Source organism: Vulpes vulpes, chromosome 1, assembly GCF_048418805.1.
Source record: "Vulpes vulpes isolate BD-2025 chromosome 1, VulVul3, whole genome shotgun sequence".
Taxonomy (NCBI): domain Eukaryota; kingdom Metazoa; phylum Chordata; class Mammalia; order Carnivora; family Canidae; genus Vulpes; species Vulpes vulpes.
In genome coordinates this window covers 110,489,304-110,516,275 of record NC_132780.1, presented here as the reverse complement: position 1 = coordinate 110,516,275, position 26,972 = coordinate 110,489,304, and the positions used below count along the sequence as shown (strand labels likewise).

The window sequence follows — 26,972 nt, the reverse complement described above, 5'->3', positions numbered from 1 at the left end:
GCCTCAATTCAAACTCAGACCTATGTCTAAAGTCTACATACATTGTACTGTAGCTAAAATATGAATGACAGTGTCACTCACACAACCACGGTAACAGCAGGAATCATGTGACACACTGGATTTCTATTTTCTTACTGTGCTCACTAACTAGATGAATACTCGAGAATAAGCAGGCGGCGGTTTGTGTCTACCCCGGAAAACCTACCGCACTCGGGGTCTGTGCAGTGTGCTGACAGTGCTCACAGGTACTTACCCAAGGAGAGAATCTTCCTTTGGCTTTGTCTTCTTGAACTTCTTGCTCCCACTGGTCCCACTCTGGTTAAACGTCCAGCTTTCTTCATTCCAACACCCTTCATGGTCAGAGGAGTTTCCTTTTCCTGAGCTTCGTTTCCCTAAGGAAATTTAAGACAAAGAATGCAGTTGGTACACTGGGATGAAGCTGTTTTACAAATGATGTTGTTGACTCCTCAGGTATCATCTGCACGACGCTACTGATAACTATTTCAACTTCACAGTCCTTTAAGTGATTCATGATGAACTACCTTTAATAATACAACATGCAAAAAAAGTGTCCAGCCTCTGAGGTCAGCTGTCTTGTCATAACTCAACGGGCAGAGCGTGCACTGTGTGACTCCAGACACAGACTAACTAGTACCAGCTTTTCCATTAGAGAATCAGACTAAGCTGTGGAAGCCCTTGGCTGGTGGGCACTATTAATTCTAATTTCCCCAAGACTTTACTGGAATGATGTCCCTGGAGAACTATGTACTCCCAAGGATCTTCACTCAGGGCTTGTTAAGATCCAGTATTCACACATCTCTAAGTTGGAATTCAGCTTGGCAAGAGGTAGTTCCCTAGCCAGATGCTATATTTTAAAACAGATGAATTTATATAAAACACTCTATGAAATAAAGGTATACACATGAACTGGTGTAGTGTTTTAAAGAGCCCTTCACTTCAATTCTAGTTTTGAGTACCTAATGGAGGACTAGATAAGTTATTTGCTTTTGGAGCCTATCGGTCAACATTCTGCTGAATATATTTGCACGATTCAGAAAATTCTTTCCATCAGTTTTAAAAACCAGACTAAGAGCTCCAAACATGCAATGCTGATCCTTCAAAACAAGAAGCCAGCCCATATCACGGGGGGAAAAAAAAAAGCTTGATTTATTTTGAACATATATCCTGGGAACTGCCTACAAGAAGAATACAAAATCTCCTCAATGGAGCTAGAAAACATGTAGTTAAAATAACAAACCATAAAGAACTGTACAAATGTAAAATATTGTTTTGATACCATCTTGTTCTTTATGGTGGTTCTTCACAATGAGTCTAAAGGAAAAACCTGCTAGGTTTTCATATTCTTTTCATATTTGTAGAAGTTGCTTACCTCTGTCAACATTAGCTCGCAGAGAGGTGAGCATGCCTTCAGACACCAGGGTTTTATAAAGAGCACCTTTGCAAGACCTCTCAGATTTCCGGGAGCCACAAGTCTCTATTTTTCTGTGACAGTCACTTTCCTCAGGCTTGGCCTGTCCTGATAGGCTGGGTGGTAATGCCTCCTCCGTGGGCGTCAATGGTTCTGCTTTTATACCCTCTGGCACCTCACCAGAAATGTTCTTGCTGGCAGAAATATTAATGAAATCTGGAGGTCTTGACTCTTTGGTGGTGTCTGAGGATTTCTCCTTGGACATTTTCTTCTCTCTTGATTTCACTTTTTTCTTTGGTGGCTTGGCATCCAAAATGCTTCCCTTGCCACTTGAGGATGTGCGGACCTTCTTGCGAGGGGTTTCTCCAAGTTTCTCAATGCCCCAGTCTCCCTTTGCAACGGCTTCAATGGTGTACATGACACTCTCAATGTCGGACTCTGAAGACTGCCTCTTTTTGCAAGTCTTCTTGGGTGTGGATTTATCATTTCCATGTCGATCCATTTTGCTTTTCTTCTTTTTCTTTTTTAGCTTTTCTGGTTTGTTTAATGCTGTGGGATCTTCAATGATCATAATTCCATGAGGATGGCACATGTGATCCTTTCTACTGGGAACATCACTTATTATGATCTTGCTACTGGCAGAATAAGAAAAATCAGGGAAGTGACTACATTTTTGATCTTCCTCTAGTTCTTCCTTCTTAATTTCTTTGGGATCTTCCATTTTTATATCCATTATATCATCCATTCGTAGCTCCTCAAAATTTCTTAGTTCCTTAGAATCTCTGACATTTTCCTTAGCTGGTCTTTCAAATTCTGCTGCCTTCTGTAACCTGGCTTCATCTGTTTTCTCCATTCTTATTTCTCTTTGTTCCTTTCCCTTCTCCAATTCTTTAATTCTTCCACCATCTGATTCTTTTGCCTTCATTAGCTTTGAGTCCTCCATTTTAACCCCCTCTGATGCCAGACACATCTAAACGGTTCAAACAAAAATGGGAGAATAACAAAAAGAGCCTTATTATTCTATACTTGAAATTAGCTTAAAGTTTTCATCAAGTCTATCCCTCTTGAAGTGCCTGGGTGGCTTAGTCGGTTAGGTGTCTACCTTTGGCTCAAGTCATGATCCTGGAGTCCTAGGATGGAGCCCTGCATCAGGTTCTCCACTCAGTGAGGAGTCTGCTTCTCCCTTTGGCCCTCCCCGTCTCGTGTTCTCTCTGTCTCTCTCAAATAAATAAAATCGCTTTAAAAAAATAAAGCCTATCCCTCTTAAAAAATAATCAAGACAAACTTTACAATAATTGGTACACTTCTGCCAAACTAATTTAAATGACTCAAATTAATCAAAAGCTTGAGGCACTATGACATATTCATTAAACTTCAGACAAGCATATACCCGAATTCTCATTTTCCAGCTTCATCAGAAGCTTTTTCTGTGAAAACACAAATTTTGTAGGAGGAAGATGGGCTCCGGAGCTGGAAGACCCAAGTTTGAGTCTTAGTTTTGCTACCTGCTTAACTTTGTGGCCTAGAATGAGAATGAGACATTTTACCCCTCACTCTTCTGTTTTCTTTGTAAAATAAAAAGGATGAAAATAAAAGTTGTCTTAGAGAATTCTGTGAGGTCTACAGGAGACGATGTACTGAGGGCAATACTGACTAAATGAGGATCCCCAGACTGTTCACATGTTTGCCTTTTCTTTTTTCTTGGGGAAATGAGAAAAACAGCAACATTTTTTACCTATCCACTTGAAATTAGAAATGAGAACATGACTCATTAAATAACTACAGAAGCTTTTGGTTAATGAAAAAGACGTTACAGTCCTCAGATACTGACAGATAACCTGAGGATCACAAAAGTGCTTAACACTAAGTGGCGGTGGGGTTTTTTTTTTTCCAGACTCATTTGATGGCAGACTTGATCTGATCTGAACTTACTCGCCTGCAAATTCTGACCAGAACTAATGTGAAATTGCTTAACATCTTAATTCATCATACATAATGGGACTATTCATATGCTTTTGCTATCAGAATCTTCATGCATTTGCATTATGCCCTGGGGGAATTAGCTGCATAGTGTAAGATGCATATACTATATCATTTTCCTAAAATCTTAAAAATTCTGAATACCAAAACACATCTGGCAGCAATTCGGCTATGTTTTTAAACTCCCCAAATTTCACGCATAGGACCTTAAAGGAAACTCTTGCCATCTTCCTGTCCAGCTCCTAGGTACCTCAAAAACTCCTATCTAAAGCTGTTTTCTGAAAGGGGAAATTGCAGCTTACCGTAAAATTTATTTTCAATACCTGGATTTTCATTCATAAACATTCCCTGCAAGGCTCTTAAGTGCTGGGCCCATGACCCTAAAGATAACAAGACCACCATGTGGGCTTAGACTTAGTTAGACTAAGTTAGACTTAGACTTAGTTTGTGGCGACATGGCTAAATGCACCCAGAAGGTTGGAATGATTGGTAAGTATGGGACTCATTATTGTTGCCTTCCTCAGAAAAATGGTAAGGAAAACTGAAATAAGCCAGCAGGCTCAGTGCACTCGTTCTTTCTGTGGCAAGATCAAGGTGAAAAGATGAGAGGTGGAGATTGGTTCCTGCATGAACCTGGTAGCTGATATGCCTGGACCACACCAGCCCTTCTGCCACCACAGTAAACATCTGCCATTACCAGTCTGAAGGGACTGAAAGTCCAGCAGCAGAAGCTCCACCACATGAAATGCTGCTAGCCTATAATAAATGGGTTAATTTATGTAACAACAGCAACAAAAATACAAAGATCAATAAGTTACCCTCAATGCCTTTGAGGATTCATCAAGAGGCTGACGATGATGATTATTAGGCCAAGGGCAGCACAGGAGTTCTTAGCCATTACTCATTTTACCTATTTTGTATTAGCAACTTAGATGAAAAAGCGTACTGGGCTTTCTGAGCACTGAAATCAAGCCCATGAGTAAGGAAATTGATACTTTAAAAAAAAAAATCACCAGTTTATCAAACGTCAAATGATCAGCAATGTTAGCATCTATAAAACTCGTTTTTTAAACAGATGAGACATTCAATTAAATATCAGATCCTCTTTTACCACATTTTCCCCCTTACTATTTTCAATACATCTCAAATCTTTCTGTGAGAATTATAATTGGTAAGTCTGAGAAGAAAGTGGAGAATGGGGAGAGGAGGCAGATCGTGCAAGTTTTTTAAAAAAATGAATATGACAAGAGCACTCAGCCCTTCAGATCATTCACGGGAAAGATTTGAAGTACTAGCGATTCATGATGGAGCTATCTTTTTTGGGAAATCCTGTAAGTTAACTTTTAGGCCTCAGCAAATAGCTATGAAGACGGAGAACTTCCCTTTAGTAAATCTTACTACAGGTAAGATCAAAGCAAAATGTTCTTTTAATTCTAGAACACTGATATATTTAATCTTCCCTGCATGTTTTACTTTCACTGGATAACTCGCTGTTTTTGTGTCAATTTTGAAATAATTTTTATTTTCCTTTCTCGATTATCATAGCCCTTTGTGAATAACCACCCCACCTGGGGACAGAAGACTATGCTAGTTCTGGAAAGAAGACCTGAAAGGCATCCTCCTCAAGGTAAATTTTATGGTTTTGTCAGCCACTATCATATCACTCTGGTGACCTTTAATAAGTCATCCCAGGAACTGTGTCCCAGATGGGCGCTAGTTTTTATAGTGGTACGCCAACAGTTTGTATTTGCATAGGTTCATCTGAGCAAACCTAATAATACTTTGCAAACTCCATTCTCTGCTTCAATATATTTCAAAATGATTCTCCTCATCACCCCTGATAGAATTCTACAGCTAGGAATGAAATGGAACAAATGCAGACATTCACTCTGGGGACATATTCTAGGAAATAGCATAATATTTCTTGTGGAGGTAATTACACCAGGCACTAGTCATGCTTTACTTCCTAGTTTCAGGCTCTTAAAAGTTTTTTCCCCCCACAAATAGAGTATGTTAATCCTAAATTATAAGAAAAACAATTATATTGCTGGAAGTAAAACTATAAAAATAAAACAAATAACTCTGAGTCAAAAAACTACAAATCATAAATCTCACCAACCAAAAGAGAAAATAAACACAAATCAGACTCTCATAGCTGGATGTCAGTCTAGGTTACCTAATTTATTTTTATTTTTATTTTTTTTTAAATTTTTATTTATTTATTATAGTCACAGAGAGAGAGAGAGGCAGAGACATAGGCAGAGGGAGAGAAGCAGGCTCCATGCACCGGGAGCCCGACGTGGGATTTGATCCCGGGTCTCCAGGATCGCGCCCTGGGCCAAAGGCAGGCGCCAAACCGCTGCGCCACCCAGGGATCCCTAGGTTACCTAATTTAACATCCTTCCTCATGCAGAAATTCATTTTACTACAATATTCCTGAGACTTGATCATCCAACTTTCTGCCCAAAGACAGTGACCACATTAGAGGGCAGTTTTCTCTGAAATCTTTAAAATTTTGAGGAAAATATTACTCTGTCAGTATTAGTTGTTCCCTAAAGTCACATAATGTAATCCACTCTTTCATGTGAAAGACTTCTAAATCCTGGAAGACAGATGTATGTTCCCCTAAGTCTCTTCTCCTGGCATAATGTCCCAATTCCCTTAACTGCTCATCAGATGTAAAAGCTTCTCGTCCTTTCAAAACTTGGGACTCTCTTATCTATGTGCAGTACTGGTGTCCTGAAGCGAGAACTGGGCTTTATTGAAGTAAGCTGAGTTCAGGACCAAGCAACACAGTGCTTGCCTAAGGCCACACTTCGACTTGAATCCATATGGGGAAATGAAGGCTGAGAAATGGGGTAATACACGCTTCACTGGGTTGCTGTGACACAAAAGTGTAGACACTTTACATAAAAAGCTTCATGAGGGCCAGGGAATGTGAATTTACTAGTATCTTCCTTAGAGTAAGTTCCTAGCCTTCCGCACTACTCTAGATGAGAAGTGGGACTGCCAACTTGCCAGCTGAAAGGGACATAATTCATCTTCCAATGGGGCCCAAAGATGAAGAATTGCTCCCCTCCCATTAAAAAAAAAAAAAAAAAAAAAAAAAAAAGATCAGGGTTCCTGTGTGCTGGAGTCCCGTAAGTATTCAACTCTTGGTTTTGGCTCAGGTTGTGATTTCAGGGTCCACGCTCAAAAGATAGTTTGCTTTCTCTCCCTCTGCACACTAACCCCCTTGCCCACATGCTCATGCGTGTGCGCTCTCTCTCTCTCACTAAAATGAATAAATAAATCATTAAAAAAGAAAAAAGAAGGGTCAGACTTCTGCCTTGTACTGGGCTTGTGGTCAATAAAAATCCTGGATTTCTTTACACATATAATATGCTGGGAAACTTGGCCTCTCCTATTCTATATTTCTTGTACATAGATGTGAGATTTTCCATTTTTCCTTATAAAGTTTGTCTTTTCAACCTCTGAACTACATTACTTTCCATCTCTGTGTTATGGACACATTTTATAAGGCTGCTTTTTGTGTTTCCATCCAAATCTTTGATAATGTTGAACAGGACATGGGTAAGGACAGAGCCTTCTGGCAGATTTCTAGAGGCCTTTCATCAGGTTTATTTGAACATTAATGAGCTTCAGCAATCAAAGAATGTTTTATAATCCAGTCTAAATTCCCATTTTCTTCACAAAACGTGTGTGTCAAAAGTCTTGCTGGAATCAATACAGTATGCCAACATCATTCTTAGCCTATTTTATAATGATACCAACTGGAAAATGAAAATGGCTTGTATATTAGTCAGGGTCTAACTAGGCAGACAGAAACAACTTAAAGTAGGGACGCTTGGGTGGCTCAGTAGCTGAGTGTCTGCCTTTGGCTCAGGTCTTGATCCCCACATCCAGGATCAAGTCCCACATTAGGCTCCCTGTGAGAAGCCTGCTTCTCCCTTTGTCTATGTCTCTGCCTCTCTCTGTGTCTCTCATGAATAAATAAAATCTTAAAAAAACGAAAAACAAAAAACAACTTAAAGCACATCTAGCAGAGGGAATTTAATGCAAGGCACAGTTTGTTTACACAGGACACGAAGAACTATGATGCCCAAACAGGAGGTTGGTGAGGCAATCTAAGGATTAGCAACAGCAGGAACAAAGGGGGGGAAGATCCCCAGAGGAAGAAGGAACCATGGTCGGTCTAAATGGAGAGAACCGAATACGTGGAAGAGATGTTACCTCTGTTTTACCCCCAGCCATCTCCATCCCTTCCCACATCCTGGCCCCTCTCTTCCCCTCATTCCATATTTTCCCACCAGAGTCTCCCACTGGCTGAACCCAGCTGGAAATCAAGGGGACACAGGCACCCAGCCACCAGAGATATGAACCATCAAAACAGACTCTGGAATAGCACATTTGAAAAAAGAAGACCTTTTTGGGGGAAACTTTAATTCCCAGTTTTTATAATCTCTTCTATGATTTCAAACATTTTATTATTAGAAATAATTTTCAAAAGTCTCCAGGAGTTAAGAGTCCATATTTCCACATAAAACAAACAACTTGGGAATAGCTATGGATTTGGTGACTCTTAGAAGATGCCATCACATCACTCTTAGATATGAGCAAATTCTATATTGAGAAGCTATTTCAAAAGGCAGGGATTCTGGAACCAGACTGTCTGGGACTGCAGGCTGGCTCTTCCTGTGATTATGCTCATTTTCTATAAAGCTTTCTGTGCCTTAGTTTCCCCATCTATAAACCATGGATGTTAACAGTATTTCTCTTAGGAATACTAGGAGGTTCAATGAGCTGCACATGTATAGCACTTGAAATAGTGCTAGTAGAGAACAGGAATAAATGTATTCTGACAACCACCCCTCGGAGGCCTTGTGCCATACAGAATCAACATTAGCAAATAGCAGTAACAGTACTCGTCCTATGGATATCATTAGTAGCACGTCATGGCCCTGGTACGCTAAGTATTTTAATTTTTCCATTCTAGGGTTGAACGGTTCTGTAATTGGGAAAAAACATATACAACAAAATTAGATGCAGGAGATCTTAAATCAGTTATCTTTCAAGAAGCTACTCTCATTAAACATATAGTTAAGCTCAGTTCTACTACTGGGTACAAACATCTACTTTCATCTACTTTTGAGAGAATCTATCAATTAACTTTCGTGAAACTTATTAAAGTGCATACAAGCTACATTCTGTTCACATGCACGGACATGCATACAGATTAGCACACAGTGGACACAGAGAAACATAAATCAGAGTGAACTCAAGTGAATAAAACCGCATTGTGGGAAGCACAGAATTAATGTCTGTTATTAATTAGTCAAGTTGCCCTTAATAGAGGGTTGGTTATTAATCAAGCCTCGAAACAAAATATGCCTTAGCAAATGACAATTTATTCTTCTATTATTATTTTAAATTGAACAATAACCTTCTTTAAAAGTGAGGACGTAATACGTCTGCAGGACACCTTCTGGATGGAATTCCCATGGCTGTATTCAAAGAAGTCAGAATGTTAATGTTTTAAATCAAAGGCCTGGCATAAATATTTGATATTTATTATCTATTCCCTCAGGCACTATATATATTTTTTTATAACTATAACTCAGAGGGGCACAAAATTGATCCTGTTCACCTTTGTATTCTCCTCCAAGGATATCGTAGTACCTTTCAAAAAGAAAGCATTCCACAGATAATTGTTTTGTATTGAACAGTTCATTAATTCTGAGGTAACCGAGGATTCCAAAATGCATTCTGATTCATATCAGAGTTACCTTACAAATCTATAAAAAAAACAAAAAAACCCACAACAATGCTAATTAGGACCAGCATTCACACTTCCTTACTTATGGTTCCCAAGATCAACAGTGAAAACTAATCACCGATAATTTAGCTTTACTTCTGATAACTGAAACCTAACTGAAGTTCCTCACTGTTTTGTGTAGCCAGAATGGCCCGGAAGAAATGGTAACTCACCCCTAAAAGAAAAATGAACTAGGGGTGGTGGAAGGGGAGGAGGGCGGGGGGTGGGGAGGAATGGGTGACGGGCACTGAGGGGGACACTTGATGGGATGAGCACTGGGTGTTTTTCTGTATGTTGGTAAATTGAACACCAATAAAAATTAATTTATTAAAAAAATAAAAAAATAAAAAAAAAGAAAAATGAAAACCAAGGATGCTGAAACTGAGGTTCTACAGGATGCACATATTGGACAGATGTATAAAAAATTATCCTCAAAAATGATTACAAAGAAAACTTTCAATAGGAACGTTGAAGGGATGAGATGAAATGTGCAGTGGAGGGATTATTTCTTATAGTTCAAGGAGACTGCCATTTTCAGTTTAGGTAAGATCACAACATAGGCTCAGGGTTTATTATTGGGGACTACAGAGACATAATAAATCTGTGCTAAGCAAGCTTTTATCTCTTTGAATCAAAGACATTTTAAAATGTATTTCTTTCTACAAATGTTAAGGTATCGATTCATTTCTTTAATGTGTTCTGCTATAAAAGACTTAGTGAAATGACCAGTGAAAAATAATTAATCATGTGTACTAGATAAGAATAATAGCACAGAAGTAGATGACCTTTAACTGGTACAAAGAAATGGATAAGTTGTTCCAAAATGTACCATATTATTTCACTCTTAATTATCTTTTGTCTTTCATTGTCTATTATAAAGGATACAGCTAGATAAAAACAAGGCAGTGTGAAAAAAGATCGACCGACACTAATCAAGAAGTTTCAATTTCAAAATCTCTGCCTTCTAGTACAAAATAAATGTTTTGCAGCCAAGGTACGTTTATAGTCATTTTGTACTGGCTTATTATCTGCCAAAGCAGTGTAGACATAACCCTAGGATGGCACTTAGCAGTGCTTTCCAAGATGTTTGCTTCTCCCATAATTAAATAAAACCAGAATGTTTTTGCCATAAACATACACTGGCTGATGGTTTCAGAGAATAAAGAATAGCAATGACGCTAGGAAAATTTAATTTTCTTTATTATAAAAGATAACTGGTCATAGAACAGTGGTCTAAGCATCTCTCAACATATTAAGCATATTAAGCAGTTTTTTATTTGGTTTACAGAAACATAGCCAGGTGGAAAGGTGGCTTAAGTGTGTCTCTTTACTATTTCTTCAGAGATTATACCATTTCTCAAGACTCCAGATGGGGTGGGGTGACCTTTGTTCCACAGGCCATTTACTAAAGTTTCCCCTAGAAGTGTTTAAGGAAGTCACTAGGAGAATTCCTGTATTTCAGTTCCTCCAAAAATAAGCCAAAGTGTTTGGGAATGAGATGGTAAGTTTTAGGACAGGAGTTTCATAAATATGACTCATATCTCTGCATAAAAAGTTACAGAAAGAAATACACCACTTTCAAAGAAAAGATCCCCTCGACTGTAAGTATTAGGGTTCAGTTATAGGGAGTATAAGGAGGGGCCGGGGTAAGAGCCGTCCCCTGAGATTCTGGGCATCAGGGGGTTCCAACAGGATGGAGGGTACTACTGAGCATCAACACTATGTCAGGACACAGAGAAAATGAAAAGAAGTCACTTCGATCAAACACCACCTATAATTGGCAGTGGTGGGGAATGCTAATGTGCCTGGAGGAATGGCATTTCCTAATTTTTTCAATGTGGTATATAATCTCTATAATTTCTTTAAAGATTTTATTTATTTATTCATGAGAGACACACAGAGAGAGGCAGAGACACAGACAGAGGGAGAAGCAGGCTCCCAGCAAGGAGCCCAATATGGGACTCAATCCCAGGACACCAGGATCACACCCTGAGCCAAAGGCAGACGTTCAACCGCCGAGCCACCCAGGTGTCCCTATAATCTCTGTAATTTTATTATAATTCAGCTTTTCTTAAAATGAGCCAACATTTTTCCTAAGACCTAATTTTTACAGACACTAGAATAAATTCCTTTACCTATGTCTTTGGTTTTAATTAGAAGTGGTTTTTCCAAGTTTTAATGCAAGAAAAACCAGGGAGTCAGGCCTCTGAAAATGTCAATATCCTCTTTTAATAAATAGGGTTCAAGACAACTTTACCAATTCCCTTGGAACCACCATATCTACAATCTTGACTTTTTTTTTTTTTTTACACACGATGAGTATATCTGTAGAGACCAAGCACCTGTTCTTCAACCTGACCTTAATATATTACTAGTTTCATAAATTGAGATAAAGCAAAATAGAATACCGACCACAGACCAAATGCAGCAATCCTATGTGACTATTTTCTACCTTTCTTTCTTCTGTGCTCTAAGAACACGAGCCTCTGCTTTCCAAACTTGATGATTTACCTTGACAACTGCCCTTACTTACTGACTCTTTCAGTAGTGGATTTCTTGAGTTGTCCCTACCCTCAGCATCTTTCATGTCTTTTCTGCTAATAGGGCTGTCCTCTTTGTTCACAAACATCCAGGCTTCCAGAAGCAGTGCTCTGGGCTGCCATTCTTCTTCCATCATTCAGGTTCAGAGCTGGGGTCATCTCCAGCTCCCCTTTCCCTTTGCCTCTCACATGGACCCAATCATGGATCCAACAACAACATCCCCCACAACCTCCTTGGTGTCTGTCTCTACCTCCTGTTCCCACTGCCAGCCCACCCCTTCCCAATCCTGGCTCTTGTCTTCTTACACCTAGCTGTCCTCAGAAGTTCTCTACTCCATTCTATACACAGCTGCCAGGGAAGTCTGCCTTCTGCTTGCCTTTACCCCAAATCGTCACTATCTTCAAGCACAAGTTTTCTTGCTTCACACTGAACAGTCTCCCAATCTGACCATGGCCACACTCCACCTTCCATACATCTCCTACACCCACAGCCCCTACTCCTGCCTGTCTGATTTAGTTGGTGTCATCCACCCATCTTTATCCCTTTATCCCTCTGCTGTACCTCTCCCATCTCTCCATGTAATCATGCAGGACACAATCTGCACTGTGTACGGGAGCTTAGGTACAAAAGAGGTAGAGGCACAAAGTTAAGTGGATACTGGCAGTGACTGCTGGCCTCAGAAGGGAAAGGCTCTGACCAATTATTTTCGTGTACGAAGGCTGGACCAGTGTCTCCAGATTCTACAAATCTTCATGAGAAGTCAGACATACATATGTATTTGAAATCTCTACTTTTAAAATATTACCCACTAAATTCAAATGTAAAATGCGATACAGGTCAACAAATTGTGGGCTGAAAAAAGCATCTCTACAAGTTAAATGTGGCCCAAAGGCTGCTAGTTTCAACCCCTGGATTCTAATACTCCTTCCTCAAGAACCAACTTTGTGCTCTGTCTCTGGGCTCGGTCTCCACAACACTTTTGCTATTATTAATTCCTCTCTTTCTGGGCTTCACACATTCACTTTGTGTATCATTCATCACTCAAGTAGAGCTTTGTCATTTCACTGCACAGTTCCCTGTGAAACCATTTGCACATTTATTTCTCAACCCTTAAATTTTTATATCTTATCTCTCTACAACTGGAGAATAAGTTCTTGGAGGACAGGAGTCGTACACCATAATTTCCTCACAATATCTTCCAAAGTATATTCACAAACAGGCACTTACTTATTTAAGGGTGTAAGATGTATCTTGGCAGTTTCAAAAGTACAGACACTTTTTAAAAAGGAAATATCAGCTCCATTTCTTTGACAGTAGTCTTGAAAAATCTGTCATCTTATTCAGCCATACACATATGTGTAGGAGTAAGCTGTCTTCCATAGAGCCTTCTATAATACGCAAAGTCCTATAACAAGCAACTTGCAGAGTCTTTCACATTCATCTATATTAAGGTGACAGAGTAGCCCAGTGTGGACGAGTCCGGGCTGTGGAGACAGACTGCCCGGTTTCTATGGAGGCTTTAACTTCCTGTACACTTGACCTTGGGCAAGTCACAAAACCTCTCTGCCCTTTGGTTTCCTAATGTGTCAGAGGAATGACTACCTATCTCGGAAGACAGGTGTGAATATTCAATGAGTACATATAAAGTACTAGGAAAACTGCCTACCACATAGCAGGTAATAAAGTCGTTATCTTAGGTGAGATAATACAACTTACCATCTGCTATTAAAATTTAGAATCTATTTTAAAGAACACATAAAACTATTTCAGAAAAACAGAAGAAAACAAAGACTGCTATTTTGAGGATAAGTTCCGGTCTCTAGCGGTACTCTAAAACACCAAAACTGCACCTGGAGGTGAAGTGTACGTACGCCCCTGATCTTAGAAATTCACAGCTCATCACATCACAATAAACATTATTTGTACATCTGTATGCAGGTTAACTTCAGCAGCTTCACTGTTACTGGCATGGAATAGGCCCTCAACAATTATTGTTGGGATAAATGAATCAACTGTCCATCTTACTATATATACTAAGCAATTTTGATACCAGGGATCTTCAAGTGTACAATTTTCTTTACTAAAATGCACTGGTAAAGATGTCTCTGTGTGTCCTCCAACTATATAGCAACTATAATATACAATGACCTCCAGGGGGATGGTTTGCTATTCTTTGTATGACCTGACCTAATTAATTTCAAAATTAAACGCATTATAGTACCTGCACAGATTAAGCAACTGATTAACTGAACACTACGAACCTCATGGAGGTCCAAACATTAAGGACTGTATTTTCTTCTCAATTCCCTGACCTTGGCAGCACTATGCCAACTCCCTTCCTAACTGGAGTAGATTCCTAAAAAATACCTGGAACACATCCCAGAATTTTCAGGTCACTTTCAGCTATTAAAAATCCACCCAGTTTAAAATGCCAATCAAATGCCTGAAACAGGGCCTTCCCCGGGGCATCTCCTGGCTACAGGGTCTCAGGAAATAGAAGGGGTCCTTACAATGCCAAGACTGAGTGCAGGCCAATCCAAGTCTCTTTGTGTCTGCTGCCAACTTCCTCCAATTTTCTTTCTGCCTGCCCAAGTGGGTGTAGGGCACAACAGTAAGTGCAGGCCCAAAATGTTTCTTGCTTTTCACCAGCAAGACATTTCATGCAAGCAACAGCTCCTGTATCTTTGGGAGGTCTCCTTATTCAGCCCTCCTCCCGTGTCAGCCCCTGGAAGGGAGGTGGGGTAGGGCGAGGGGTTCGTTCCTGGGCTGGTTGCTGGCCCTTCCCTTCACAAGGCCTAAAGTTTCTGCGGTAGAGGACAGCAGAAGCATGGTGGAGGCAAAACCACCTGCCCATGGTTAGGTCTCTCTTTTTTTTTTTTCCAATCTGTTCCTGCTAACTCTACGTAAGGCTGAACAGACCTTGTCAGGGGATGCCAAGGACAGGGATGGTATACAAAATATTAAAGAGGCAAGGGTGCCAACTGATCAGAAGGGATGCAGTCCAGGGGCTGGAACTGGTCTTGCAGGCCCCTTGCTATGTCCTCTGGTTGCTGAAAGGATCAGGAGAGCCCAGGGATGCCACAGCAAGGGGGTTTGGGTCACAGTTTTTATTACTAACAATGGTAAGTATTTTAGTACTAGGACAGCTGTACTGGTGGAAACACCACTCTTACTCATGGGAGCTCATCAGTGTCCTGAGCAAAGCTGTCTCTGTTGCGTATTTCCTGATGTCAGAGACTGTCCCAGGCCTGCTCTCTCTCTGCCAAGCCCTGCCCCCATGACTGTCTCATGGCTTCTTGCCTGATGATACTGAAATGCTTTTATTTGTCCACTTCACCTGTGAAAACTAATGCATCTTTACAATGCCAAACCGGAAAGTACAGCAGGCCATTCCAGGCCTCTCCGTGTAGCCAATGTCCTCCAGTTCTCTCCTTCCCTCGTCAGTCAGGTGAAGGGCACAGCAGTTAAGTCCATGTCTAAAACATTTCTTGTCTCACCAAAGAATGAGAAGATACCTCTTGCAGATAGCCCTCCATCTTTAACAAAGATTGTCTTAGAGCTGCCTTCACTTTGCTTGACAGGGGGCAGGGATGAAGAGTGGAAAGCACTTCCTTCCTTTCCTCTTTGGGATAGGGAGCAAGGCCAAAATATTCCGGATGACTGGATAATCTTTGAGAGCCCCTATCCCACTGATGAATTGGGAGTTAGGATGACAACAAAAGGAGAAACCCCGAAGTGGTATATGGGATAGTAGGTGGATTAGACCATCTCTTTATCTCAAGTGAAGGATCTGGCCCAAACTGAAGGTGGCTTCCTGGTGGATTTCCCTTTGATGTGTGTGAATTTAAAGCCATTCTTTCATATTTCAGACAATAGCACCAATTCCAAGCAACAGGAAAAATCCTCCTCCATATCCTGTTATACTTGTTTAAAGAGGCACCCGAAATAATTAAATATTATGTTCAGTTCAAGAAAAATGAATATCAAATACACATGGAATAAAAAAAAATTGAGGAAGCATATTTCTACTGGTGATTATTTGGAGATGCTGATTAATCCATTGTGCACATATTTATGTTTAATTAGAAACTGGGAAGGATTTAGAATGTTATTCTAAAACACAGTCTATTAGCATTATGGCATCATATTCATGTAGTGCAAATAATAATGTGAGATTTTCTTGGTAAATTATTTTTTAGCAGCCCTGTTTTATCAAAAGCATATATTTTTACTCAGATGTTAAAAGAAACCAAGTCTGAGTATAAGCTGATTTGCTATAATTGGAATAGGCTTATTGCAGTCATTTTACCCCTTTAAAATTATGATACCAGCATTCAAACATCTGTTAAACCATAGCATCTGTTTCATATTTGGGATGCATCCCTACAAATTAGAAGAATGTTCTTTTTAATGAGCTCTGATTTAATAGGGAATCCTTTTTTTACATATATATAACTGTTATACCAAAGAAAGAAAATGAAAAAAAAAAAAAAAAAAAAAAAAACCTCTCTCTAGCACCCTCCACAGCAAAGTACCTCAAAGGTCCATACATTTCTAATATAAAACTGTTCGATAAAGATATATTAATATGAGTTAGCTTGTTTTACAATTTAGGGTTATGTATATACTATGAATGTATATAAGCGTGCACGTGTGTGTGCAGGTGTGCATGCATATATGCAGGTGTGCACACATACACACACAAATGGAAATGCAGAGGGCCATACGTTCGTGTTATTCAAGAAAAATAGTCACTTCTTTCAGATACAGTGTCTTGACAATGTATGGGGTCTTAAAAATACTAAATCCATGACCTCATTATTTCTCTGTTTACTAAGATTTGTTTGCCCAAGGCACACTTGTTGACAGATCTTTACCATTTCAGTTCATTCTCAAGTAGTACTTTGCCACTGACTCATTCAGTTCTTTTTAAAATGATTCTCTTTTTAAAATGATGCTCTCTTTTTAAAATAACAGTTAAGGCCTATGTTGAGGCACATCGACTTTGGAAGTTTTCTAGTCATTTTTAGCCCTTTATCTGGGTCTGATTTTGTCTTATAAGAAGCATGTCAGCTTAATGTCAGACAACAAAGGGTTCATTTGTTCCACTGTTTATATATTTTACTATTTCAGGCCTTTGTATTTTTCTATTTCTAATGTGGATCTGGCTAGACTTAAAAAACTTAATTTAAACATATTTAAGACTCCTAGATTTATGATATAAGCTACCATAAAATTTAGAAAATGATAGGTTGTCCCATTAAATTTAATAAACTACAAAAGGCTTTATAAAAAGAATCCTATCACTCACAAAAAATCTCAGAAGGAACTCATTGGAAGGAAGCCAGAAAAATGAGAGAAAAGAAAAAAATTCAATATAAGAGATATTGGTCACCCGCTTTGTGCCTCCTAATTTGTCTCACCCAAAGAGAAAACTGCTATTATCGTTTCCTAGTGCTAAAGACATTTCTTTCACAGAAGAAAGGCAGAGCAGTCACAGGTAGGCAGAGAAAACCAAGGTCCCTGCCAACCCTAGCAACAACTGCTTCTGGCACCTTTCTCGCCAACCCACCACCACCAAACAAGGGCTCTTGTATGAAAGTACATTTTCTATTTTGCCAAAGGAACAGCAGTATTTTATACCCATGTCACATCAAGTGCACAACTGATAGGTGTTACAAAACCAGATTTTAAGACATTTAGAGTTCTACACACACACACACACACACACACACAAACCAAAACCAAAACAAAAAACCCAACAAGTTAAACCATCAACCACCTGGTTTAAAAGTAGTGTCTTCTAGGAATTTACAGATGCTATAAGAGAACCCGAGAAGAGAAAAATGACTCTGGGCGTTCTTCTAGGTTTAGGCTGGACTTAGCTTACCAATCTAAGACAAAAACTGACCTTATTTTACAATACTACATGTGAAAAAAGATTTTGCCATTTCCCTGAGTGCCCTTTTCCAGGGCTTACTGACTTTTCGTAGCAAAACTCCTTTCTTCCTAAATTAAAGGCTAACCCTCTCATGGTTGAAAATTAGATACAACAACACACTTTCTGATCACGGGTGAGATGGTACAGTTTAAAGAACACTGTTATGGTGAACTTTTTTGTGGTTTCCACCTCTTCAGATTTTGTCTCTACATATTGTTAGAAACTTGCCTCTGCCAGTTGAAAGAGTGCAGACTTCCCACAGCGTTTCACAGGTTCAGCACCACCCAACTGTGAAGTGTTTGAAGAAATCTATATGGAAAACAATTCAGATAAAGAGTATTAATTATGTTAACAAAATCTTTGCTTCCTATTTATACGCACTCAGGAACTTTCTTTAGTTTTTGAGAACATCATTGCTCCTAAGTACTAAGTAACTTCAAATATGTCATATTTAGGATAATTTTTGAAACTGATTTTAGTAAACAACCTCAAATATTGTAACAAAAACAAGGTGTGGCTTGGATAGCTGTTTAATGACAAGAGTATTATCTTGTATACTCCAAGCTTTGAATTTAACTCCACAACCTTAACACAAGATATGCATTTCCATTTCTATATAAACACCAATTCATGGACTGGCCAAACACAAGAGATTTAGAGTCCTTTTGTATGTACCAAAAGCAGCAAGTTGGGTTTTATTATTTTTTTTTAAAGGAATAAAATATTTCAGACAATAGCACCAATTCCAAACAACAGGAAAAATCCTGTTTTCCTTGGAATCTCTAAAATATTTAGGGAACATAGCACTGTCAGTCAACAAATACTTTTTTTGAGAATCCAATATAAATGTACTAGGGTAATATGGCAGGAGCTGGAGAAGCTAAGGGTTTTATAAAGAACACTGGCCCTGGCTTTGAGAGAATGCTCTAAAGCATACACAAAGATTGACAATCGAGACCACAAATCTAAAATAAGCCTTACAGGGCAGCCCGGGTGGCTCAGGGGTTTAGCGCCGCCTGCAGCCCAGGGCATGATCTTGGAGACCCAGGATCGAGTCCCGCGTCAGGCTCCCTGCATGAAGCCTGCTTCTCCCTCTGCCTGTGCCTCTGCCTCTCTCTCTCTCTCTCTAAATAAATAAAATCTTAAAAAAAAAAAAAATAAGCCTTACAGTTAAGGCCTATGTTGAGGCACATCGGCATATACAGCATTACACTGCACGCTCTTCTGCAAATGTGGTCAAACAGCAGCTGGGCCCTGATAGCAATGAACTCCATTGTCCTTTTTCATTTTTAGGTGAAAACTTCATTTTCAATTTCTAGCCTCACTCAGTAAAAAAAGCTGAGGACACACATTCTTAAGGATCATTACAAAGTATTCTTTTCCTGGAGAAGGTCTGTCATCATTAGAGCAGCTAGCTATGGTGTAAGCTTTTCATTGTCTTCGCGATTCTGAATTCTTTCTCAATTTAAGACAGGTAGCTCTCAGTTTAGGAGGCAGCTCTGTCTGGCGACTGCATCCTTACAGGTGACCCCAACCCCCCCAGGGAATTCTGAGATGCTGGCAATGCCAGGAGAGACTGGGTGCTTGCTGCTAACAGGATTTTCCTTAGAATCCCTGCTGAATAAGAGGCCTTTGTAGAAGCAAATATTTAATAAGCTACCTGGGCCATTTAGAAGGGTGTAGCTTACAGAACTTTTAAGCACTTTTTCATCATAGGTACCATCATTCTCAACAGTTCTTTGCTATTCATCCCAATCACTTCTCCTTTAGAAAATTAACTAAATGGGGCTCAATCTTCCTGAAGTCTGGAACATTTTCTTCTCGCTAAATTTTCTCTGATATGTTCCATTTCTACTTTTTCTAGAAGTTGAATTTAATTACCTTATCATTAAACTAAGAGAAATGAACACCGCCTCTCAATGACTTTAGGGAATGAAGTACTGAGCACAGATGTCTTTTTTATTTATTTTTTTTAAGTTTCTTTTTATTTATTCAGGAGAGACAGAGAGAGGCAGACACATAGGCAGAGGGAGAAGCAGGTTCCCTGTGGGGAGCCTGATGGTGGGACTCAATTCCGGGACCTCGGGATCATGACCTGAGCCAAAGGTGGGATGCTCAACCACTAAGCCACCCAGGTGTCCCCAGATGTCAGTCTCTTAAACCAAGGTTGTATAAAAAGAACGAACATGACCTTTGTGTCAGACAGACATGCCTTCATTACTTCTTGCTGTGTTAACTTCAGGAAATAATCAAGATTTTGTGTCTCATTTAGCTCATCTTCAAAATAGAAACAGTAATACCTGCCCCATATTACTGCTGTGAAGATTAGATTTTATGTTAATGAAGAGTCTGGCACAGTGTTGAGCTCATATTAAGCTCTCAATAAATGGTGCAATTATTAACAAGAATTTATCATTAGTAACACAAACATAAACTCTTTTAGTAGAGTTCTAAAAATTACTTACATACTGAAATTGGAATGGAATTAAAAATTGCAATGTTGGAGGATAATTATGACATTCCATAATCTGTAGAATATTAAATCTGTCATATAATCACATGATACTCTCAAGAATCACTGGAGGGCAAGCCTGGTAGCGCTGCTCTAAGCCACAATGGGGTGCATGGGGTGTGGATCTAGTTCTTCCACTGGTTCTCTCTGCTGTCGCTTTTGTTGCTGTAGGTTTACGCTCCTTGACAGTAGGTATGTTTGTTCACTACTACGCATCCTGTGCATGGCCAACTATGGGGCTCAGTGACGAATGTGGGACTGCACCATCTGACACCTGAATTCATGCATAGAGGTCTGAGTTGAGGCTTGAGCATGGTTCTTTACCTGCTCAAAAGGAACCACCACCTGTGTCTAGTAAGACTAGTTCCCTCATCACCCAGGGGAGGAGTTTTACCTATCTGTAGGTATAAGGAAGATTTCCAAAGAAGCTTGTGTGGGGGTAGGGTCAATGTGCTTTAGTAGCCCAACATTTCCTGAATTGCCTTACCAATGCAATTTTCCTGGAAGGACTGTGGTGATTTCTTGGGAACATTCGATGTGGCTAACCATTTTTTTTTTTTTTTGAGAAACTCTTCTATGGGCTTCCATGGCTAAAGGATCCTTGTTTTCCTCCTACCCACCCCACCCGCCACTCCTTGTTCTCTTTTCTCTGGTGTGCCCTTAAATGTTTCTCCTCAAGGTTTTGTCTTAGGACCTTCTCCTTTTTTATTTGTACATTCTCTCTGATGAATCTGATCACTCCTGATGGCTTCATTAGAGCTTGTACAATACCAATTTATTATACCACTGCTCGTCCCCCCCCCCCCCCTTTTTTTTCCCCTATTTAAGAGACTTACACAGCCTTTCAAGTAAGAACAATACCGTTAGTGTGATTTTCAATGTCTGGTCAGCTGGTGGAGGGATGTGTGCATTACGTTACACTTCCGGGTAGGGAACATTTGTGGCCCATACTGCATAGTAAATTCTTGGCTTTGTTTTTTATTTTCCTCAAATTGGATGTCACTTGCCAATCTCTTAACTCCACCATAGTCTCTCCTTTGCCTTGTATGTACTGTTCAATAAACAGAGTGGGTGTAATAGGATGTGAAGTACAACAAAAATGCTAAGAAAAATGATCACCCTGGATGTTAAAGTGATAATTTTATAGCTGCCTGAGGTAGGGGAGCCACATCAAGGAAGGAGGTAGTAAAGATCAAAAGCAAATTAGGTAATAGTGGAAGTCTTTTGTAATTATGAGGGGAATCATAAAACATGCAGCCTGGGAGGAAATGACTGATAATTACTAAGTAAATAATAAAAATAAAAAAAAAAAGTGAACAGTATGGGATGATTGGTCTTTCTTACCTTAAAAGAAATATTAATGCGTCTAATAAAACACATTAATACTTTCACACTGATTAGCTGCAGTGTGAGTATACAGCTTTTGTCGAGTGTAATATTCTGTAACATATTCAACAGTCCATCATGAAAATGAATGCTTTAAATTTGTACCTATTGCTTATATCCAATTGTGGCAATGCCTTAAATTTGGTGAGATTATAGTTGTATTTATATTGGCATAGTAAATACTTTCTAAGGGAAGTTTTAATGTCCAAATTTATTGTTCCAAATCATCCAGATTAGTTCTCTGTCTTCAACAAAAATATGTAATGTTTCAATGCAAAGATCTATTTTAGGTGTAAGAGTTAGCTGTGCCAACAGAAAGAGTATGTGAACCGGTCATGGATTTCAGACTTGTTAAATAATAGAAGACAATAGCTCCCTTCTGACATTACATGTGGTCATTAGTCTTTAGTAAATGAGATCTAAAATGTGATGGATGTGTCACTCTACCTGTAAACAACAAAAGATGCAGAGAGGAAACTCATTCTGACCAATGTAATGGATCAGAGCCTGGAAACAGAGTAATGGCTCTTCAGATGGGCCAAGTTGCATGTAGATGAATTGTGATTAGCAGTAAGGAGTGGAGACAGACAGAAATGGGAAGGACAAGGGCCTGGGACAGGCTATGCACTCTAAATTTCTTCCTAGATCTTGCAAAGCAGATATATTTTTTTCCCTTTAAACATAAACTTTCATGGGGAATCTACAAACAAAATGTTCTTTATTCACTTTTAATAGTTCCAAGTTGGTTAACTTCGAAACTATCAGACTTGGTTAAGAAAAAGAAACATCCTTCTTAGCTTGCAAGGCAGGGCACCAGGGCTTGGTATGAAAGAAAAAACAACTTCGACTTACAGAAATGCCCGGGGCTTAGGATTTCTTAAAACAGGTATTTCTAGGATAGCTATTTTACACAATAAATGACTCATTGCCAGGAGAAAATCTAGCTAATCTCTTCCTAGAGTTATGAATGTTTGTAAATCAAATTAGCAGGAATGGTCCCTAAGAATTTGCATGTCTGACCTTAAAATAATATTATAAAGCTAACCATTTTTAAATAGTAAATTGTCTCCTAAATCACAGAAACATTCACTTTTCTCTAAGCATACATTAATAGGACTGAAATCCTTCTGAAAAGAGAGGGAGTATAAGTTGGCTGAGACTAGTGTTCATCCTCCTTTTCACTTTATCCCTTCCCTATGAGGCCCAAGAGATACTAGGAAGTGCCTTAACAAAGACAAGTTAATAATTCACGGTAACAATTATAAACTACAGAAAAGTGGCCTCAAACTGTGATTTCCTAATAGGAAACTTTGTTAGAAATGCAAATACCCAGGCCCCCGTGCCAGGCTCAGTAAATCAGAAACCCTGGGAGTGAGGTCCAGCAATCTGTGTTTGAACAAGCCTTTGAGGGGACTCCAGTGCATTTTAGAGTTTGAGAACCTCTGCCGTAGACTAATTAAAACAAGAATTTCAAGAGTCTTTGTGTTTTCTCAAAGGTGATGGGTGTTCTATGGAATAATGATAACAGCTTTAGGGATATGATTATAGTTAGTAATTACAGCCTATTCTATTTCTATTGCAATACATGTGCGCATAGCAGATTTCAGTATGTAATTTTATTGGTTCATCCAGTTAGCTCTTGTTTGCCTTTGAGTAAACCAGAGTCAAATGACAACACGGTCAGATCCTAAGATGGCAGAGATTGAAACTTAGGGTTCTCTCTTGGGCCAGCTGAGACAAGTGACTAGAGAAGTTATATATCCTTAGAGAATCGTGTACTTCTCTTATATAATCACATGTAACAGTTATAATTAGTAACTGCAGAGGCCACTTTTAGGCAAATAGGCTTTGAGCGATGGACTGTAGAAAGGGTCCACAGCAACTACTTGGCTGAATATAGACTGGCCCTTGGGGGGTACCCAACCTCAAGATATCCATAGGCCCTAACTGACCAATGGGCTACTTACATCAAGGCACAGTTGTAACTGTAATCTCCTCAAATAGGGAGAATTCCGTATGTCCCCATACCTCCACACCTTCCCTCTTTAAAACAAAAACAAAAACAAAAACAAAAAAAAACAAAACAGACAATGGAATACTACTCAGCCATCAGAAAAAAAAAAAATCTTGTCATTTGCAATGATGTGGATGGAACTAGAGGGTACTATGCTAAGTGAAATAAGTTAAACAGAGAAAGATAATTATCATATGATCTCACTTGTATGTGGAATTTAAGAAACAAAACAGAAGATCATAGAGGAAGAGAGAAAAAATAAGATGAAACCAGAGAGAGAGAGACAATCATAAGAGACTCTTAACTACAGGAAACAAACTGAGGGTTGCTGGAAGGGAAGTGGGTGGGCAGATGGGGTAACTGGGTGATGGGCATTAAGGAGGGCATGTGATATAACAAGTACTGGGTTAACACTAACCTCTACCTCCGAAACTAATATTATATGTTAAGTGAATTTAAATTTTAAAATTTTATTTTTTTAATTAAAAAAAAAAAAAACCCAAACCAAAAAACAGCCCCCTGCCTCTCTTCTGCTGTCCTGCCTGCTGCTTCCCTTGCCGTCTATTTCTTAAACTTCTATCCCCTTTGTTCTGCCTCAGGTGAATTCTTGTCACCGCCCATGCCACCAGCTTTTACCAAATCATTGCCCCACATCTGGGGGCCCCTATCCGATGGGGAGAAACACCACAATAACCAAGTATGTAATTATTTGATTTGCTTAGGAATGAAAAGGGCTCATATTATCAATCTATGCAAAATATAACTAGGGGGAAACCATATACTGAGTTGATAGGGGAAATTACATCTGATTCTAAGGCAAACACTATTTTGGTTTTTCCACCACACATGCCTTCCTCTGTTATGAGGTCTTGAAACAGCTCTAATAATTTTCAGATTATCAATTTTTTAAAGCTCTCTCAAATCCTATATATGTCTCATGATAAAACCCCAAAACCCTCAGAAGACCAGTGCTACAGAGCAGAGGAGTGAAATCTGCAAACATCACCCTGCACAAGTCTCAAGTGAGAAAAGGTTCTTTTCTTTCATAGAAAAAAAAACCTCTCATACTTTAAGGAGTGAGCATACTGAGCAGCAAGGAAGCATTAATCTGTTTAAGAGAGGCTCAGATCTCATTCTCTAGAATCACAGGACAGCCACTGTTACATCATCAAACTGGTCCCTCAGAGCTGCCCAGGCTTCAGGACCTCTTCATAAATATGGTAATAATATTATTTAAATAACAATCATGCTCTGAATGGAGATAACTATTGGAAACACCAGCTGTGATATCCCATACTGACATTTGAAATGAAGCTGGATACTCTTGGTAGTTAATATATATCAGGTGTGTTAAAGATGAGCCACTACCTTTCTAATATTCCTGCTACAGAGTGGAGAATTTAATCAAACAGAATATATGGCAAATACATTGTTTTGAGGAAAATAAAATATTTCTAAAAAGTTTCATGCAGCTGGCTCAGGTATCAAGATTAAAAACAAACTTAGTCAACATATCAAAATTCTTCTTTTACTCTTAAAAAAATTGCTAGTATCAAATAAATGAATGTCACCAACTGGAAGAAAGCAAGGAAGTATTAAAACAATTTCCCCAGACTGGAAAGAACAGTCTGCTTATCATAATGACAAATTATAATAAAATCTTAATTTATTCAGATTCATCAAGCAAATTGTTCTTCATAAATGGTGGTAGTTTTGTTACCAGTTTTATAGAATAGCCCTCAGCAACTAAAGCAAACCCTGTAGCAGAGAAGCCTAAAAGATAAGCAGGGCAATTGGTGGTATAAAGTCACAGTGGTTGACACAAGTGTCCTGAGAAGCAGCAGTATTTCTTTTTTTAATGTAAAACCTGAAAGTAATTTTTCCTCATTTCCAAAGTAAGATGCTGGGTTTTCTCCTGCCAAAAGGATATCATTTTACATTTCATTTATGCAGCACTCTTTATTCAAATGAATCAAAATGATTCAATACATCAATATTAAACAGAATAGTCCTGCCTGTCATTTTCTCTCAACCCTTTAAAAAACTGCTTAGTTTATAATATTATTTTTGGTTGGAATTACTGAAAAAGGAAGAAGGGGAAAGACTTAAAGCAGACACAACTTTATATTCATGACCCGTATACATTTCATTATTTGTCATACAGTGCTCATTAGAAATGAGCAGCATATGGCTTAGGCCAGGGATTTTGTGGCAAAAATCAAGCATATCAAATGTGCTTCTTTGCACCAACTAAGTAAGCACTCTCTAGTGTGTGCTCTCTCTCTGGCTGACAAACCAAAGAAATCTGAGATCCTGCAAGAATTGACCTGATCTAAGCCTGGGATTAAACACTAATAAAAATGCTGGCGAAAGCTACATCACATTGAAAGCTAAGTACTGATGATTTAACAGGTTGTATTCACCGCAGCCACTTTGAGTTATTCATAAATCACAGCATCTAATTTCACTATTGGAAACATTTAATAAATTGGAATCCTATGGCCGCCTTCATGTGGACAGCAGTTTTTTCAAAGCTTCTAAAATAAATTAAAAACAAGGTAAAATGAAATAAATGAATTACTGGAAAGTGCCTATTCTAAATGAACTCCTTAATGAATGCTTATAAAATGAATACAAAATATGGGGCCGATCTGACTATGATTATAGCAAAGGCAGCAAAAAGCATTAACTATTCCCTTATGCGCATTATTTTCGTAATGGCAAGAGGCATGCCTAAAGTTCACTGTATGTTATTAAAACTCTATTCTGATATTTCCTGAGCTCAGTAAGTTTCTGAGCCCAATAATCATTAAAAAAAAAAAAAAAAAAAAAGAATACCTCTGCAAACTGAAACAAGGCTGATGCTTGACACTGTTTTGAAGGAGTCTCAGGGTGGGATGTACTTGAAGATATCTGAAAGGAAACAAGTTATTTTTAATGCACAAGGACGTTTTCCCATATCAGACTAATAGATTCCGCCAAATATTTCCACTGTAGACAATGATAAAAATTACGACATGAATCATCACCCTTAATGCCTTTTAGAAGAACAGTTTAAATGATAAGGGAAGACAAAGGCCATTCTTCTAAAAACAGATGACTGGAAGAACAAAACACCAAGTTTGGCTCATTTGCCATGTCTCTTCTAGGGTATCAGGTATGCTGCAAACAGCCACTGAGGAGACTTGAGATGAACTGCTTTATTTCCATATATTTTTAAAAATATTATTAAAAGCTGGAAGCTGCAAGAAAAGTCAGCTACTCTCTCTTTCCTACACCACTCCCTACAAGCTGTTCTCTGCTTCCAGGCAGCTGGGAAACAGTGCTGGAGAAGCATATGGATATGGCTCAGGG

At 38.9% G+C, this 26,972-nt stretch overlaps 1 protein-coding gene across 11 annotated transcripts in view; it reads right to left on the bottom strand.

Moving 5' to 3' along the window:
• The window catches only part of BBX (BBX high mobility group box domain containing), a 267,943-nt gene that overhangs the window by 33,487 nt on the left and 207,484 nt on the right, over nucleotides 1–26,972 (bottom strand). For all 11 annotated transcript variants that reach the window (XM_025990005.2, XM_025990009.2, XM_025990010.2 and 8 more), the window contains 4 exons: nucleotides 26,457–26,531; nucleotides 17,935–18,015; nucleotides 1,391–2,399; nucleotides 254–392 (listed from right to left, as the gene is read on the bottom strand). In XM_025990005.2, coding sequence (XP_025845790.1) covers nucleotides 254–392; nucleotides 1,391–2,399; nucleotides 17,935–18,015; nucleotides 26,457–26,531 — 1,304 coding nt within the window. The remainder of the gene's footprint in view (nucleotides 1–253; nucleotides 393–1,390; nucleotides 2,400–17,934; nucleotides 18,016–26,456; nucleotides 26,532–26,972) is intronic.